Consider the following 18106-nt stretch of genomic DNA (forward strand, 5'->3'; position numbering starts at 1 on the left):
CATTTAATTTGCCTTGCTCGAACAAGCATTCGTCGGGTTTATTCATTTTCTATTATGCAAACTTAGAACTGAAGTCTCTATTAGTTTAATCTATTGAACAACAGTTTGCACGAAAGAAAACTTTAAACCGATAATTGCTGCAATTCTGATTCTTTCGTTGTTGAACCGATTACTGAACTTCGGCCTATCGTATTGAAATTAAAGTCGAGTTAACTAGTTAAAGTTTCCAAGAATTATTCTTCCGCGTGCTGAGAAATCAGCATGAAATTCAGTTAGCGAGCAGAGACATTTACAAATGGGCGCGATAGCGGATCGAAACAATAGCGTAGCGGGCTCGAATACTTGGCAAGTGATACGCGATGGTACCGGAACCCGCGAAACGAATAGTCCGCATAATTACACGCGGTACCTATCCTCTGATCGATATTTCTATCTAGCTTATCGGCGTCATCGGACACGACGCTACGTCGTCGACGCCCAGGACGCGTGTACATTACAACGCGTCGAAGACAATCGATACGGCATACATTTTACCTCGCTGTGCAATTCGACCATGACCTCGAAACAATTGTTCCATTCTTTCGATACGATCTATCGCCGCGTGCTCGGCCGTTTCAAAACAACGCCAGGAAGGTGACTAACCGAGAGCCAACTAATGCCTGGCTAATCGTCGAGATCGCTAGGTAGAACGATAGAAAATGTCACAGGGTATCGATCGGTTGCAGTCGTTCGTGCAACAATTTCCTCGTCCCATTTTCAATATATCGTTCACCCTCTAAATGAACCAGTTAACACGCTTGTTACAATGTAACATTCGTCCTACTTAATCTTTCACATTTGTATTTTAATTTCACTTCTAATTCGATTGATTTTGTAGAATTATTATTTTTCGAAAGCTCCAACAATCAATTATTCGCGATACCATTTATCACTGTCGAATCGATTTTGCTCTACAAATTATGTAACCTCGATCCTCGAAGATTAATGCCTCTTGCAATCCGCAGGGACACGTCAGCGAATAAATTCATGCAAAAATCGAATTACCAAGAAAACTAAAAAGAAAGTGGTTGATCTGGTACCGGTACAGCATGTTCTGTCGATCTAACTTGCTAGATTCACCGCTTATGAATGAAAGGACTTGGTCAACATTTATCTCTTTCTCTCTGATGCAAGATATTTCGGGGTCGAATGAGTAATACCCGATCGATGATTAATTCTGTTATTTCCATTGAGCAACCTCACCGCAAAGCGAAGGAATTACCGAGAGAGAAAATCGAGGAAAACACATGGTGGCGCTTATCGTGACGTGTGGTTGCTGTTCGAAGGATTACAACAGATACTCGACAGTTTTGATACATGCCGTTTACGTCAGTCCTGTCTCATCTCCGCAATGAGAAAGCGACTGCACCTGTACACGGCTATGATCACGGTATTTGCACACTTGATGACCTTGCGGGTATCTGTACCACTCCATGGAGCCTTGAACTTGCACGACGAAGAATCTCGTACGAAAGGATTGAGTGGATGTATTGGGTACTTCGTTCAAAAGAAACTAATCCAGATTTTGTCATTTTCGTTCCAATTAGAATTGCATAATTCGATAGGCAGGACCTTAAAATTTTACACAATTGATTAATTAATTTTTAAAAATGATTAGACAATCCTGGAATAGTATTAGCGTAAGGTAGCAAACTAAAAGATTGAATTTGAAAATTATTAGACATTTAAAAAGACATTAGAAATTAAGGATCATTTTTAATGTGGTAGTCGCAACGCTGGTGGTCCGACACCGTCAGGATTTCTCGGCTATTTTGCGAGCGTTAGTTCGAAGGCGATTATCTGTAATGGCGTTTCTACGAAACAACAATTGCCAAGACGAACACAGTGATCACGCTTATCGTTGCTTAATTCGTATGGACTCGCGTTACGCAATTGTGGCCACGAAACGATGCGCAGCGAGCCGTTCCTTTGATTCTTTTTCTCATGGCTCGAAATTCTTGGCATTGCGTCAATACATTGCATATCGCGAGGGTCATTGTCAATGACTGGTATAAGATAACCAATTGAAAGTTTAAATTAAAAAATTGGCATTATTGTTAATAACTGATAAGCTTTGATGAAGGCATTTCCATTACAGCAGTCGGGTGTTTCATCGCATATGGTCATTTTCACTGTGACAATCAATGCGTTAACGTGTAGTTTCACATTCGATTATTAAATATTACTGTGCGCAATTTAGAGCACGTGTAAAATTCGCCAGGTATTCAACGTGTTAAGGTCAATGTCAAAACAGATCGATCAAACAATCAGCCAAGTAAGCATCGATCGGGCCCGTTCGCGAACTAAAATTTATGACCAACAGGAAACTCGATTAACAAGTCAACCACTGCTATAAACTTGCAAGTTTAGACGTCCTGTTACAAGCGACAGTTTTGCCCGTAGGCTCGTGTAACATCCTGAAATCTTCATTCCCACGTTTGCATGTTCGATAATAAATCGGCAATGATGTAACGTTAAGAATATAATTACAAAGTATTGTTCGAGGCAACTCCTTAAAGAACCGTTCGAGAACACGTGTTTTTATTTCGTGAATGCACTGTTCGATTGCAGGTAAATTTAAAAAAGAAAAAATCCAAGGATTTCGACAAGGTTACATTGATCGTTTTAGACGATTTAATTAAAACTCATTAGAAGGCACAGATAATATTTGCAATCGCTAAGAGAAAAGAGGCGTGGAAAGGCGCAAGGTTTTCTCAGAAAAATTCTCAAGGATTCAAGGATTTATTTTTATCCTTTCGTGCGTATTTTATATACAAGATTTCTTCTCAACAATCAACAGCAACCTCGGGAGAAGTGTTATTTTCAAATAGGAAGCGAGCGTTTCCCCGTGTAATGGAAAACGCAGGAAATGAACGGCTTCGATGAAATCCGCGAGCATGGTTGCTTTATTCCTATTTCCCGACTGGCGCCAGCTGATCGTCGTCGTATAGAATCCGTGCAATTAAAGATTCAATTTCGCATCAAATTATAGTTATCGAGTCTGGGGAAAATGACGTGTTATTACAGGTCTGCCGGTGTACGTTTCGGTCCCTGATAACTTCTTTCGAGGGACGAGGGTTTGTTACAAAGTATCATTGTTTCAAATTTCTTTTCCACTTGTAATACGTGTTATGAACAAATACAACTTGGTTCACATTTAGCAGTTCCAAAAAATGGCACTTGAACAGAATAATGGTCCTAGGGTTAATTTTAAATAATAGCTACGATTATTTTAAACACATCGCAACTCTTCCTTTCGAAAGATTCAACTTGAAATAACAATTACATCTTTGTTGAACGTCCACTGTTAATTCTGTCAGGAATGAAGTGACATCATTATTGACCACTGCGATGCAGAAATAGATGAACAAACAGGCTTGAAACATGTTGTTAAAAGGGAAAAGCATCGATAGAATGGCATCGGAACATCGGTCTTCGCGCATCGCATAAATTAGCTTTACATCGCGATCGAATGCGATGCAGGTTGAAAGGAGATTCATCGTATGCAAATTGACGATCGATTGTCGGGACCGCGGGGTGAATTATGCTCATGTTGGTCGATGTTATGGCTGACAAAGGCTCGCCTGATATTGCCGGCATACAACTACTTTACGAGTCAGCAGAATAATGAAATGATCCAGAATGTCGTAGCTTACAACTATTTCTGACGCGTGTTGATTGTTCTATTCAATTTATATTCAAATATATAACCTCGTATTGCCATCAATCTTTGACAGGGTAATAATAGAAATACATTCCTTTAAAATTAAATTTATATTCAGATTAAGATATAAACAATATTATTTATTACAGGGGTAAATTCAGAAGGTTTCTTTGAGATGAGCACAATATGCAGAATTATAATTAATACTTTTATTTCTGCATCCGATAAAATTTATTTCACAAACCACCGAGGTTTCTTTTGAAATCATTCCAGGATATAATTACAGTATCTAATGAAAATCGATTAAGACAATTCGTAATATCAAAAGATCGTAGACACTTGCATCACGCAAAAGCAGATGCAACCACGATGGACAAGATAAATAAGAAAAATCAGCGAAGGCGTCTTCAGTCCAGCAATTATATCGAAGCGAAAGGTGGATGCTTTTAATCGAACCTTGAACGTTCTTATGAAGCGATTTTCTCAACGCTCCTCGCGTTCACATACTCGATTGCACAACCAGCCCGGAAACGCTTTATTGGTGGTTAATTGTTGGCATTGTTATCTCGCTTCGGCATAACGGTTATGGAAATTTCACGGTAAAAATGAAATTACTTTTCCAAGTAAAAATATTTAGCCAAAACTACGCCGTGTATTCACGATTGCCACTATAAATCATTATAATCGCTGAAAACAATCAAATCCAACAGCGTACGCAATACCTGTCGATAAATAATTTATTCTTTGCGTATACACCTGTTGTGCCATAATCCGTAAAATTGTACAAGTACTAATTTTAGATAAAGGGTTACTACAAAATTATCACAGCTACTTATTATATTTGTTTATTTATATTCTATAATATAAAAATTTTCATACCTACCTTTCATACCTTTTCACTTATATTTTATTAAAAATATTTTATAATATAAATTTCATATTTTTATCCTGTACTTTTGACTATTGATGTAAGTAGGTATGAATCGAGTACTCCCTAGAAAAATCGTAATTATAGCAGTGACCACTTATCGAATAAGAGTGGACATGCCTTTGTTTTCGAGGGATTTTGAATTTGTGCCTTGAGAACGAGCGCCATCTGCTCTATTCACGTACAAAAAATGCAAAACACTTTGCACTGCAACAGTCTAACGCACGTTCACGGTAAGCAGAGTGCTTCGATACCATCCACTGTACTCTATCACTTATTGTTAGTGTGACGAGCTCAGCATTGTTATATTTCATTATCAGTAACAAAGGCATGTTCACTCTGGTTGGATTTATAGTCACTGTGGTCCGTGAATATGTTATCGGGGATGGTGATCCTACTCTTCCTTCAACATTAGATACAAAGGCTCCACCGCCAAAATCGGTGGGGTCATTAGGGCCGCAGGCGTCTGGAGTTGGGGCTCCAGGCGCTCTTGCATGCGGCCCAAGGAGAGGCCAACACTGGGTGCGACCCCCAGTGTCGGCAGCAGGGTAGACAGTAAGGAGAGGTCTCAGTTTGGACCTTTCCCTAGGTGGACACTTGTCTGCCAGGCGTGGAGAGCTCTGGAGCAATACACATTATGTCTCAGAGCTCTCCTTTAGCGCCATTACAGGTCGCCGCGGGGTTTTAGTCAGTAAGAATCTGACACTCCCCCGCTGTCCTTCCCCAGAGGACGGTGGGGGGTCTTATGCAAGATTTCCCCGTGTTAAAAAAAAAAAAAAAAAAATATTTACAGCCACTAATTCAACTACAGGTAGCTAGCTGCAGCACCACCATCATTCGACATAGAGCGAAGTGAAACACCATCAGTCTTACAGCAACCGCTGAGGGGTGCAGATCAACCTGCTAAACTTATATATACCCTGATTTTATTTTCTGGGTTTATTTAATTTGCTTACATCCCCGCTTTCTTTATAACTCTCCATCCTTTACATCTCTGCACCCCTTACATCCCTGCATTCTTTTCATCCCTACATTCTTTTCCTCCCTACATTCCTTTCATTCCTACATTCTTTTCATCACTACATTCATTTCATCCCTACATTCTTTTCATCCTTACATTCATTTCATCCCCACATTCTTTTCATCTGTTCATCCCTTACATCACTACATTCGTTTCATCCCTATATTCTTTTCATCCCTACATTCTTTTCATCCCTACATTCCTTCCATCATTACATTCATTTCATCCCTACATTCGTTTCATCCCTAAATTCGTTTCATCCCTACATTCTTTTCATCCCTACATTCGTTTCATCCCTACATTCCTTTCATCCCATTCTTTTCATCCCTACATTCCTTTCATCCCATTCTTTTCATCCCTACATTCTTTTCATCCCTACATTCCTTCCATCATTACATTCATTTCATCCCTACATTCGTTTCATCCCTACATTCATTTCATCCCTACATTCGTTTCATCCCTACATTCGTTTCATCCCTACATTCTTTTCATCCCTACATTCGTTTCATCCCTACATTCCTTTCATCCCATTCTTTTCATCCCTACATTCGTTTCATCCCTACATTCCTTTCATCCCATTCTTTTCATCCCTACATTCGTTTCATCACTACATTCCCTACATTTCTCCATTCCTTATATCTCTGTATCCCTTACATTCCTGCATTCTTGACACATTTGCAACATTTTTATGCAAAATCGTGCAAAATTTAGTTCTCTTTTTCGCCACCAGAGGGCGCTGGTTCGACCTCGAAATTTTAGTTCAAATTTTTGCCGCTAGAGGGCCAAAAATTGAGCATGATTTAGTTCCTTTTTCCAAAACCAGATGGCGCTGATTCGACCTCGAAATTTTAGTTCAAATTTTTGCCGCTAGAGGGCCAAAAATTGAGCATGATTTAGTTCCTTTTTCCAAAACCAGATGGCGCTGATTCGACCTCGAAATAGCGCCATCTGGTTTTGGAAAAAGGAACTAAATCATGCTCAATTTTTGGCCCTCTAGCGGCAAAAATTTGAACTAAAATTTCGAGGTCGAATCAGCGCCCCCTGGTGGCGAAAAAAGGAACTAAATTTTGCAAAATTTCTGGCGAAAAACTACTTACCTTCACTTACCTTTACTCGAAGCAGTCTTTGTAATATATTTATTATAAGGTTTGCATGGATACAAGGGATGCTGGGATGAAAGGGATGTAGGGATGGAAAGAATGTAGGGATGAAATGAATGTAGGGATGGAAAGAATGTAGGGATGAAAAGAATGTAGGGATGAAATGAATATAGGTATGAAATGAATGTAGGGATGAAAAGAATCTAGGGATAAAAACGTTGCAGGGATGTAAGGGATGTAGGGATGAAAAGAATGTAGGGATGAAAAGAATGGAGAGATAAAAACGTTGCAGGGATGTAAGGGATGAAGTGATGTAAGGGCTACAGAGATGTAAGTGATGTAGAGATGTAAGGGAAGCATAGATGTAAGGAATGCAGAGATGTAAGGGATGCAGAGATGTAAGGGATGAAGAGATGTAAGAAATGTATGGATAAAAAGAAGATAGGTATGTAAGAGATACAGGGATACAAAGAATTCAGGGATGTAAATTGCGCGGTAGATTCTGTCTGCATATCGACATATCATCCTGGGGTGTCAGGGACCCCGAAGCACCTGTGACTATCTCTGCGTACCGACCTGATATCATATAGGGGTATTAGGGACCCCGAAATACCGATGAATATCTGGGCATACCAATATTAGACCATCCGGGGTGACAAGAACCCCGAAGCACCAGTCACTATCTCTATGTACCGACCTGATATCATATTGGGGTATTAAGGACCCCGAAACACCGGTGAGCATCTCTGCATACCAATATTATACCATCCGGGGTGCCAAGGACCCCGAAGCACCAGTCACTATCTCTACGTACCGACCCGATATCATATTGGGGTATTAAGGACCCCGAAACACCGGTGAGCATCTCTGCATACCAATATTATACCATCCGGGGTGCCAGGGACCCCGAAGCACCGATGACACTCTTTGCTTACCGAATATACTGCATTTGGGGTGTCTGAGACCCCGAGATACCGGTGACACCGATATGATGTTACCTGGGGTTTCAAGGACCCCGAAGCAACTAGCGAAATATAAGAACGGCAAACGAACAAATCGTGAAACTCACTTGTTCGGGATAGTGATGGGTACAACCGAATCTAGCGAAATATAAGATCTACATAAACAAACGAATTTCGAATTAGTGAATGCAAGATAGTGATGGATTTGACCGGAAATAGGGAAATTTTAAACGTAGAAAGCAAACAAATCGCGAAATAGCAATAGCAAGTGAGAGATTAGACCTAGAAAGAGTATAAAACGTTGAAAATAGGAAATATAAGAACATATCCCAACTCATTTCTACTTCCCTGTGATCTGGATATACTTGAAAAAATAGAAAATATATTATGATACTTACATGAGTTTGTATACGGGGTGTTAGGGACCCCTTTGCTCTGTTAGTTCTCTCTGCATATCGATCCTGGGATGTCAGGGACCCCGAAATACTAATGGTACTCTGTGCGTGGGGTATCTGGAACCCCGTTGCGCTGCTGCGGACCGACTTTATTTCATGCTGGGGTATCTGGGACCCCGCTATACCGGCGACGCAGCAGTATAATGTAATGTAATGGGTGCAGGGATACAAAGATACAAGGGATGTAGTATATTTTCGTGAAATGTGCCAAAATATTTTATTTTTAAATCATTTCTATTAATTCATTTATATCTTTGTAAAATAATTCACCCTGTTGCTATCATTTCGATGTATATTCAACTATTTTATTCAATAAAATCTAACTATGACAGATCCTAACCTATCTCGCAACTTCTTGTACATATGTCAAAATGGAGACTTACCGAAAGTGCAGGCACTTGTGTCAAAGCACCAACTGCAAGATTGGACCATCTTCCGGCATTCGGCTTCCGGTGATACTGCATTGCACGTCGCTGCGCGGGAGGGTCATTTGAACATTGTTCGATACCTATGCGAAGCTTTCGAGAAACCTAATTTCAGAATCGATGTTGCCAACAAAGATATGAAAAGACCACTGCACGAAGCGGCTCAATTTTCCAACGGCGAAGTTTTAAAATATTTAATTAATAAGGGTGCAACTGTAGATTCCTTAAAGCGGGCCGATTGGACTCCTCTCATGTTGGCCTGCACGAAAACTGGAAGGGAGGCGCACGAATGCATCGCTGCGCTTTTAAACGCAAAAGCTAATCAATTTTTGAAAAATAAAGACGGCTGGACGTCGTTGCACATGGTTTGTCGTTCTGGAGATGAAACTGCATTCGATTTATTGGTGAATGAATCTATTAAGTGTATCAATGATCGAAGCAATAATGGACGCAGCGCTCTGCACATTGCTGGTAATATATTTTTATGTTTTAAATTATTAATTAAGCTCTATGGTTCTAATACTTAAGTTCTATTGATTTTCTAGCGTTCCATGGTCACGAGCGTTTAATTGACCGACTGGTGAAGCTAAATGCAAATTTATTAAGCGCGCGAGATTCGTCAGGATCTACTCCTCTTCATGAAGCGACCAAAGGAAGTCATCCAACTGTAGTAAAGAAACTTATAAAATTAGGAGCCGATGTAAAAGCTACGGATAACGTTGGCCAAACTATTTTACACGTGGCTGCATTGACTGGAAATACGGAAATTGTTAGATATATTTTAGAAAATGATTTAATCGATAAATACGCGGAGGCATTGTTTAATGTAACACCTTTAATTGCGGCTCGAAGGAGCAATCAATTAGACGCTATCGAATGTTTAATGCAACATGGAGCTGTAACTTAAATGATCTTATAATTAATTGTATTGGAAATATTCAGAATAATAAAGACGAGCCATGTTTTTTATTCAGAGATTGGTACACATTTATTTATCCTTTGTTCCTGTATCAGACAGTCTTAAAGAAGCATACAAAAATGAAGAAACGGAGGCTCTTAGTAGATCGGAGATACCTAGATATTACAATTCTTCTTGTTCGTTTGTGTTCTTCCTCTTCATCTTCACGTCTTGTCTTCTGTTTTGTTCGTTCTTCGGTCTTCCACTTCAGTTTCAACTTGTTAAGCGTGCGCAGGCAGGCAAGGCAGGTAGGCAGGCGATGATTCACGGGAGACTTATGCGCTTTTTACGTGCTAAAACGTGTTGTCCGCGGTGATTACCTTTCGTATATATCACTTACAAACAGAGAACATAAACGGTAAGATCACAGAAATATTCACGAATTCTATATGTGTGAATCGCGCGACGCGACGGTACCTTTGCGATAATTTTCCCTGCTTCTTCGTGTCTCTTTGGGTGATTACGGTTTAGAAAAAAAGCCGATTCGAAAAATATTCCGATACTTTCAACGGGTGAAATGGATGGATAGGAGAGATGGTAGGAGACTTGAGATGATGCTGTTGCTGTTTACATGAAATTATTGATTCTCTGCGATCGATTCAACGTTATTCCTTATCTGGCTCGTTAATCTGTACCGATCTTTTTTTTTTTTTTCATTGCAAGCAAAATGAACGAATTTATTCGCTAAGTATCTCGAAGGACGATTGTGATTGGTTCGAAGATGCATTTAGCTGAATGAAACAGAGAAAAGGGTGGAAAAAAGTAAAGAGACAGGTGTACTCGATCAGAGAGAAGATCAACTTTTGCGGCTGTTTCGTCGCGTGAAAGAGGAGAAGATAAGGTGTAAGGAGGTAGGAGAGGAAGAAGGATATTCATATTTTATAAAACGGCTAAGGATAAAACATGCACTGTGAATATTTGTTCGTTCAATTAACGTCGCACATTACCATCATACGCTTTTCTCTATTCGGTTCTCGAATTTCTGTCGTTACCTTTCGATATTCCTCTCCTCTCTCCTAACATTCCTCTCATAATGATAGCCTAAATTCACAAGTACTCGATTCCATGTATTTACATTCCCTCGTTACTCTCGTCCGAATCTATATCGTTCATGTCCATCATTAGTGGAGTTCATTTATAAATATCCAATGATTACTTGGGCTCTCTCATTTAATAGGTTTTTTTTTTGTTTCTTTTACTTCCTCGCTTAATTTATTTACACATTAACTAATTACGCTTGGGACTTAAGTTAAACCGCCTCACGCATTCGCCATCACGATAATAGTCACTGTAATATCCACTACTTACTAGTAACTTGTCTTACCTAGTGTATTCTTTTCTGTTTTCTCACATCGATCCTCTCGGTCGCCTCCCTCTCTCTCTCATCATGCACACACGATGCTCTCTTTCTCTCTGTTCACACGTCTTTTTCATTTTCCATTTACATTACAACGTGTTCAACATGTACAAAGCCCTATTTACATTATGTACACCTCGCTTCGAGAGTTTCCCGACGATAACGCTCTCTCCTCCTCTTTCACACGCATCAACCCTTTCAAAGTGACGTGACAATGACGACAGTGTCCTCTTATCTTCGATGGCCCGCCGGTTACGCCGTTATCGATGCAAAGAAACTAAACTGAAGGAGCAATAAGGAAGGTGAAGGAAGGGGGTGGAAAAAAAAAAAATAAAGAAGAAAGAATACGCGAAATCGTAAATCGATTGCCTACTCACAGAGGTGTGCTTAGGAAGTCGTCCCTGATCTACTTGGCTCGTGCACCTTATTTAAGGGATGGAATGTGGCTGCGTTTACGATTAATATTCTGGCAATTGGTGGGCAAGATGTTGCGCTGGTTCACAAATTATATTCAACTATCCCCGTCGCCTCGCGGACGTTCGAAACGCGGCGGCACGTTTCTGAAACAAAACCGTTCGAAAAATTGAAATACGAGTTCACGGGAACGCGCGTCGAACAATGGAAACCTTAACCAGTTAAAAATCACGTCGTCGCGTATCGTAACGTGTTTGTTCATGGTTACTTACGTGTATTGAGCGATCCGCAACGAGAGTCGCGGGTATCGAGCAGTGCGATTTGAAAAAGTGTTAAAATTTTTCAATCTACTATTTAAAGTAGAATAAGGTAGAACTACTTAAAGACTATTTGATGTATACTCTTTGCAGGCTCGATACCAACTGACGTCTCTTGTATGCGTTCCTCTAATTGACCCGAAAGATACATCGCGTGTTATCGCGACGAAGGAATGTAAATAAACGAAAATTACCATAACGGTGTGTATAAAAGTAATAGGAAGTTATACGATTTGACGATTTTTTATTGGTGACGTTACGCAACGATCGTGCAAGAGTTACCTGGTAGATTCGATCTACGGATAAAAAAACGAGACGGTAGACTTTCATGGCTTGAAAAATCGTATGTACAGTAGCGAGCATAACAGGCTTCTCTAAGGAAAATAGCGAAAGGAGATCCCATTGATTGATATAATCCTTGAGAATCATTATTGAAAATTTGAATAATGTAAAAATAATTAATTGAAAGATAATTTTGAAAATTTTAAATTTGAAAAAACTAACCATTGCTGTCTTTCTAAATAAAAATTATGATTATTTCCTGTTAATTAAACTAAGCCTAAATTGCACGAGACTGTACATACACGTTTTCCTTCTACCTTTAGCATCCTGGACAGAATCGGTTTCCAGATGTGTTTGTTCTCCATATCTAACGCTTGTGCGAAGGGTCTAAAGAAACCAGGATAACCGCGAACGGGTTAGCGCGATGCCAGACTGAGCAATAACGTTTCTTTTACAAGTCCGAGGAAACGTTCGCACGCTTATCAATAGCTGGTACCCTTAACGCTGATTATCGCTATTTATAATTCGCCTATAGATTTAGTCGCCTTAACGTACAACGGTTTGCCGGAGAGAAGGATCACGGCCGGCCCGGCTGAGCAGAGAAATAAATTAAACGGAGAAACGATGTAGAAAGTTGTTGTCACATCGTGAAAAAGATTATGTTGAATGAATTCACTGCGTTCGCATGATCTCTGGGAACGTGAACACACAACGATCTTGTCGAAAGAAGAAAAATTTGGCAGGCATTTTGTCTCGTATGGAACCACAGTTTCCATAGGAGTAACATGATTAAAAAGAAAATGATTTAGTCTTACCGTAGTTAATTGATCCAACATAACTTTCTCCAGTTACATCGATTCGAGAAGAATATCGAGCTACAATGGCGTCTGGTGTAGTCGATACCCGTCTGTCAAGGATCATCTTGCAAGCATAAAATTTCGTCACCAGACTCGCGACGATCCGATGGTGGCGATCTAATGGATCCGTTTGATCGAACCTGTCGCTCGTACGATCGCGCATCATCGATCGTCGACCTCGATACGTCCGCTAATTACACATTAGATAACACTCACGGATGATAAAAAATAAATAGCGCGCGGGTTTCCTTAGTTACACATTAGATTACGCGGTTACGACATATACCTTTTTTGTTCTTTAAAAAATAGTAAAAAACAGTGACTAAGTTTTTTTTGCTTTTTCCACGTCGCTCGGAAAATCGCTTTGTATCACTATATATTTATATATATACTTGTTTCGTACAACTCTTTCGCCCATTCGTTCTTCTCGGGTTTTCTTTATGTATATATATATATATAATATCGTTACTGTATACATACATATACATTTATATATATATAATTTTTTTTATTTATAAAAATAACATTCTGGGACTAAAACGTAACGTTCCAAAGCAATGTACAATGAGGAGCTGGCTAGGACGACCGATAAAGATACTTTCAGCCGTGAATTTTGTTGCCTTCCTTCGGAAGGAATTTTTTAATCATCGAAACGCACGAAATGGACACACGTTCCTCTATTCATTTTTTAGAATTTACCCCACGAAATTGTTGCCATTCGAGAAACGTAGATTTTAGAAGCGATTATTTCTATGATGCGATCGCTAATATAAACACGATACTCGTTAATCGAAGTAAGCGATTAAGTAACTTTACTTTCTTCCCTACGCTTTGGAGCGAGATTTAATATCGATCAGCGATACGCGATATGTCACTGAACGCTGTCCACCGTTCGATGAAATGCAAGACCTTTGACAGGTAAACACCAGCTCCAGATTCCTTTATCGAGTCGTCACAGATTCCGTTCGGGAATCAAAATCGAATTCTCGTCGATCGTTAACGAGCGAACGATTTCCTCAACAAAATCCCCAACGTCGATCTCGATATGTTTTCTAATTTCACTTCGTCCACTTCGCTCAGTATCGTGGCTCGTTAACGAGAAAAGATTGGATCGACGAGATCGTCGAGGAATATCCTTCCTCGACTTCGACGCTCGCGAGGACAAGTTTCGAGGAAAGTCGAGGACAAACGAGAAGATCGTATTCGAGAACGCAAGGAAATAGTTTGTCTGAAAAATTACGATCCTTACGTTTGCCTGTTTCCCGATGTACATGAAATACTCCTTGAAACCTATCGCATCCGATGTTCTCCTAGCGGATCTTAGTAACCTAAGAGGACTCGTCACGTTTTATCGTTCCTCGCACAACATCATATCCGCCATTCGATGAGCCAATCCCAGAGGCGCGCGCATGGCTTTCGACGGTACAACGACGACTGATTACTTTAACAGGAGGTCCGCTTAATTGATTCTATATCGTACAGAACTCGATCCTCCGCGTTTAATCATACATACACGCACCGACGCACACAGACAGTCGCACGGATCCAACTCGAGACGACAGACACGTCCTTTGGCGGTGGACATTCGCCGCACTCGCAGCCTCGTGCACGCGATCACCGAAGAAACGGAAAGAAAGAAAGAAGAAGGCCCTTCCATGGCCGGGCCCGGTTTATCGTTATGGCTAAGAGAAACGCGGGTTCCTCGAACGGGTCGTCGAGTAGCCGCTGTTTCGTTTGAGCTAAGAACGCGTCGGTCCTGTTCACCCGGACCGTCCGGATGAACAGAGCGAGTCTGAGACGCATCGGTGCTCCGGAATCGTGGCTCTCTTCAGGAACGAACCACCGTGGTCGGTACAAGGGACCGCGATCGATCCTCTCGATCCGTGACACGACTCCTTGATCCGCGAACGACGCGTTTCTTCGACGCGTCGACCAGCACAACGCGACGATTCGACAGCGAGCAAGAGCGCATCGGTCGTCCTCGTGCAGGAAGACGAAGAGGACGACAAGATGAAACGAGACGTCCTAACACTCGCTGTAGGAAGGTGGTGGCATACCACGGCCGGTGTACATGTCCGTCTGAGGCTGCAGGTGACAGACGACCGTGTGCCCGTCGAGAACCGCGACCGTCCTCGTGTGATCCTGTTGAGGGGGTATCCCGTAGGTGGCGGGCAGACGGGGCAACTCACCGCGCTCGTACCAGGCTTGCTGCTGCTTCCGCAGCTTCTCCCAGCAAGTGTTCAGGGTCCTTTCCACCGCGGGACTGTACTCGTTCGCGTCACAATGAATGTTACCGCCACCGCCACGCTCCGTCAGCGTCTGCCCGTAATGCACCAGGTTCCTGTCGGTGGCTGGCGAATACGGTATCAATGGCCTGTGATCGCCGTAACTCCTGGACGACTGTCTGCTCATGTCGCTTTGCCTTCTGCCGTCTTCGTCGGACATGTCCGACACCTGGATCTCCCCACCACCACCGACGCCACCTCGTTCTATCTCCTCGTAAACTGGCTCGTCCTCGTTCGTCAGCTCCCGCGGAATATGCACGTGTTGACCGTGATGAGCGTGCATCTGATGATGTCCAGGTCCGTTCGCACGACCGTCGAGGATCTCCGTGTACTTGTGCTTCGGGATCCTCCTACCGCTACTGCTGCCGATGGTTCTGTTACCGATGATCTCGTTGCTCTCGTTCATCACCCTTGCCCCACGGTTCCGCCCGGAATGGCCCAGGGTCAGAGTGTTGTGCGTCCTGGGCGACTCCTCTTGCTCGGAGCCGCCGTGTCCGGAGTCGCGGGAGTACGATTTAAAAGAAATGTTCTGCGGAAAGACAGATTCGTTCAGCGATTTTTCGATGGATTCGTTTCGGGGGGAACATAAAATGTGTGTACGGTTTGATACGTGGGGGGGTTGGATGATCTGTGATTACGCGAACGAAGATTTTTGCGATGCTTTGCTTCAAATAGGATAAATTATAGTTAATGCGAAATGATATCTGAATTTTGGAAATGCTACGTCTTCGTTCGCGCGGCTCCTACGAATCAAAAGATGGGATATATCGAGTCTCAACGAGGATCGTTATGGTGAGCTCGAAAATGTTTCACAAAATCCACGAGCTCGCATGCATGGTCGATGAGACGAGTGAGAAGATTCCGTACGTGCTGTGTATGATATGTACAAGGACTATGATCATCGACACATTCATGGTTTCATTCTTTAACTACTAATCGAAAACTTAAAACACACAGAGCGAGCTACGCGTTTCATACGAAACGAAAGACGTCTACCATTAACGAACTGAACTCGATCTCGTGTTTCTTCAGTGTATATACTCTACAATTTATCATGAAAATCGGAGCAATTTCAAAATTTTTGACCAGAGGACTTCAAAAAAAAATCGTGGCTTCGAAATAAAACAAACGATCACGTAGGAATTGAAAAGAAGGAATAAGGGAAGACCCAAGCTCTCGATAGGACGGATATTAGTAATCGGGAACATTTTCCCCACACCTCCATGCTGAATCGAAACGTTGGTCCTGTCAAAAAATCACGAGGTGTTTTCTAAGTGTGCATAATGTGTCTCTAGGTGCTTGTTTAGTAAAATGAAAAACAAAAAATAAGAAGAATAATCATGGCACACCATGCAGTGAATAGAGAAACAATCGCAGTAAAGAGAAAAAAAAATTAGACAGTTCGTTCGAGACAATACACGACAGGACACGACACGAGCGAGCTACCGAGTGAGAGTCTTAGCTGCAGGTGAGTTAGTTACCTTCCACATGAGGTTTTTGTTAAGGTGGCCCCAAGTGGCGGTGGCAGATTTGGGGATATTAGGAGCTGAGGGTAAGAAGGCGTGACGGGCGTACGGCAGCGTGGCCACGATGTGAGCCTCTGTTGGAGAGGATTCACTTGGCACTGCTACTGCCGGCTGCCTGTCGACTATCGCCCAGCTTCGACCGGACGCCAGGTACTGTAAAAATCGAACCATTCGTCGTTTCCTCTCAACCCTCCGTTTACTGATTTCGTAGCGAAATAAGAAATGATTTAGTCGTTAGATGTTGTGTGCAGAGATGAAAATTCGCGACAATGTCGTCTCACTAATTTCTCGTCTCTGAGAGGATGAATAATTCCGAACACCCGCCCTTTGAAACTAACGAGTTCTAAATTATCATTATCTTCTGTTCAGGGGAAAGTTCTATTAGATACAATACCAAGCTCATAGGCTTATCGAGTTACCAGTAAACAAAGGGTTACCCGAGTCTCACGAAGCCCTGGACAAATCACCTTGCTCCACATCTCCATCTCTACTCAATCTCATTCCAGTGTACATTATCAAACGTTTCGCAGTTATCTCATCACCGAAGCCTGTTCTTTTAACATAATCGTCTTCGTCGTTGATTATTCCACCGACACAAAGAGCCCTGGTTCTCGTCGCGAATGGAAGATTACTTTGATGCGGCGTTAGACAGTTTAAAAGAGGACCTCCGGCCCCGTAACCTTTTGGGAAATGACACGAACACGAAAGATAGGGAGGAAGGGAAATCCGATGATATCGCGCGTAGCTGTGATGCTCGCCGGAAGCGTGGCGGATTTAACTCGTACACGAGCGAATCTACGATGTAACGGGCTGAGATACGCGGTGTCAGCACGCACACCTCGGCCGTGTGTGTTTGTCCTGGACGAACGATACGCGATTGCACCGCTTTTCCGGGCGTACGTGGACGGGTCACGCGAACCCCACTTCCGGTCGATACGTAGCCAAGATTTTTCCAACCGTTTTCCTACGCTTGGAACGGTGAAGAAAGTTACGTACTTCCGCAGGGAATTTTCTAGCGCGATAATTATTTTTGACTGCTTTATGATCTGTCCAAGAGCCATCTAGTTAAGATTCTTTTTTCATGCAAATACAGATTGTTGAAAAATTTAATTGTAAACTTGATATGAAATTAATATTGGACTCTAATAAAATTGGTACGAAAAATGATTGACTTGTACTACTAGTTTTTCTACCCTTTACCCTGATTTCGCAAATCTCCCACAGTTTGTCCACTTCAAGAACATTAAATCTTTACTTTCTATTCAAAATAATCAGGCTGCAGTGGAGCAAGGTAAGATGCATCAGAGATCGTGACACGAGAGGAACGAATCTTCCTCGTATTCGTACTGTCTTCAATAAGGTTTTGTGTAGCTGACACGCAACCGTGCCGAGACTGGGTCATTTGTTTCAGAAAAAAAAAACAGCGTAATACCGATCGCAACAGGATAATCTTTCCTGTTAGTTCCATATCTAATTATAATTTTTACGCTCGTGATTGAACAACGAGATGCGTTTC

General features: G+C 41.8%; 2 protein-coding genes across 11 annotated transcripts in view; one reads left to right on the forward strand and one right to left on the reverse strand.

The window, feature by feature from the left end:
* Window positions 1-8308: 8308 nt before the first annotated feature.
* Window positions 8309-9569, forward strand: LOC114874871 (ankyrin repeat domain-containing protein 16-like). The gene is made up of 2 exons (XM_029184572.2): window positions 8309-9065; window positions 9140-9569. Exons 1-2 carry the CDS (start codon window positions 8495-8497, stop codon window positions 9499-9501), a joined length of 933 nt encoding a protein of 310 aa, XP_029040405.1. The 5' UTR covers window positions 8309-8494; the 3' UTR covers window positions 9502-9569.
* A 600-nt stretch (window positions 9570-10169) lies between these two features.
* LOC114874868 (latrophilin Cirl-like) overlaps window positions 10170-18106 on the reverse strand; it is a 308074-nt gene continuing 300137 nt past the window's right edge. For 6 of the 10 annotated variants that reach the window (XM_029184560.2, XM_029184561.2, XM_029184563.2 and 3 more), the window contains 2 exons: window positions 16546-16743; window positions 10170-15593 (listed from right to left, as the gene is read on the reverse strand). In XM_029184560.2, coding sequence (XP_029040393.1) covers window positions 14805-15593; window positions 16546-16743 — 987 coding nt within the window. In that variant the 3' untranslated portion in view covers window positions 10170-14804. The remainder of the gene's footprint in view (window positions 15594-16545; window positions 16744-18106) is intronic. The other 4 variants (XR_006829983.1, XR_006829984.1, XM_029184564.2 and 1 more) reach the window with 4 other exon arrangements.

This window comes from Osmia bicornis, chromosome 13, assembly GCF_907164935.1.
Source record: "Osmia bicornis bicornis chromosome 13, iOsmBic2.1, whole genome shotgun sequence".
In the NCBI taxonomy this organism is placed as follows: Eukaryota; Metazoa; Arthropoda; class Insecta; order Hymenoptera; family Megachilidae; genus Osmia; species Osmia bicornis.

Excerpts from the sequence above, each read along its gene's own strand:
- LOC114874871 (XM_029184572.2), top strand. The coding sequence starts at position 8,495 with ATGACAGATCCTAACCTATCTCGCAACTTCTTGTACATATGTCAAAAT. Across the intron at positions 9,066-9,139 it reads CAGCGCTCTGCACATTGCTG|CGTTCCATGGTCACGAGCGT; the intron begins GTAATATATTTT and ends TTGATTTTCTAG.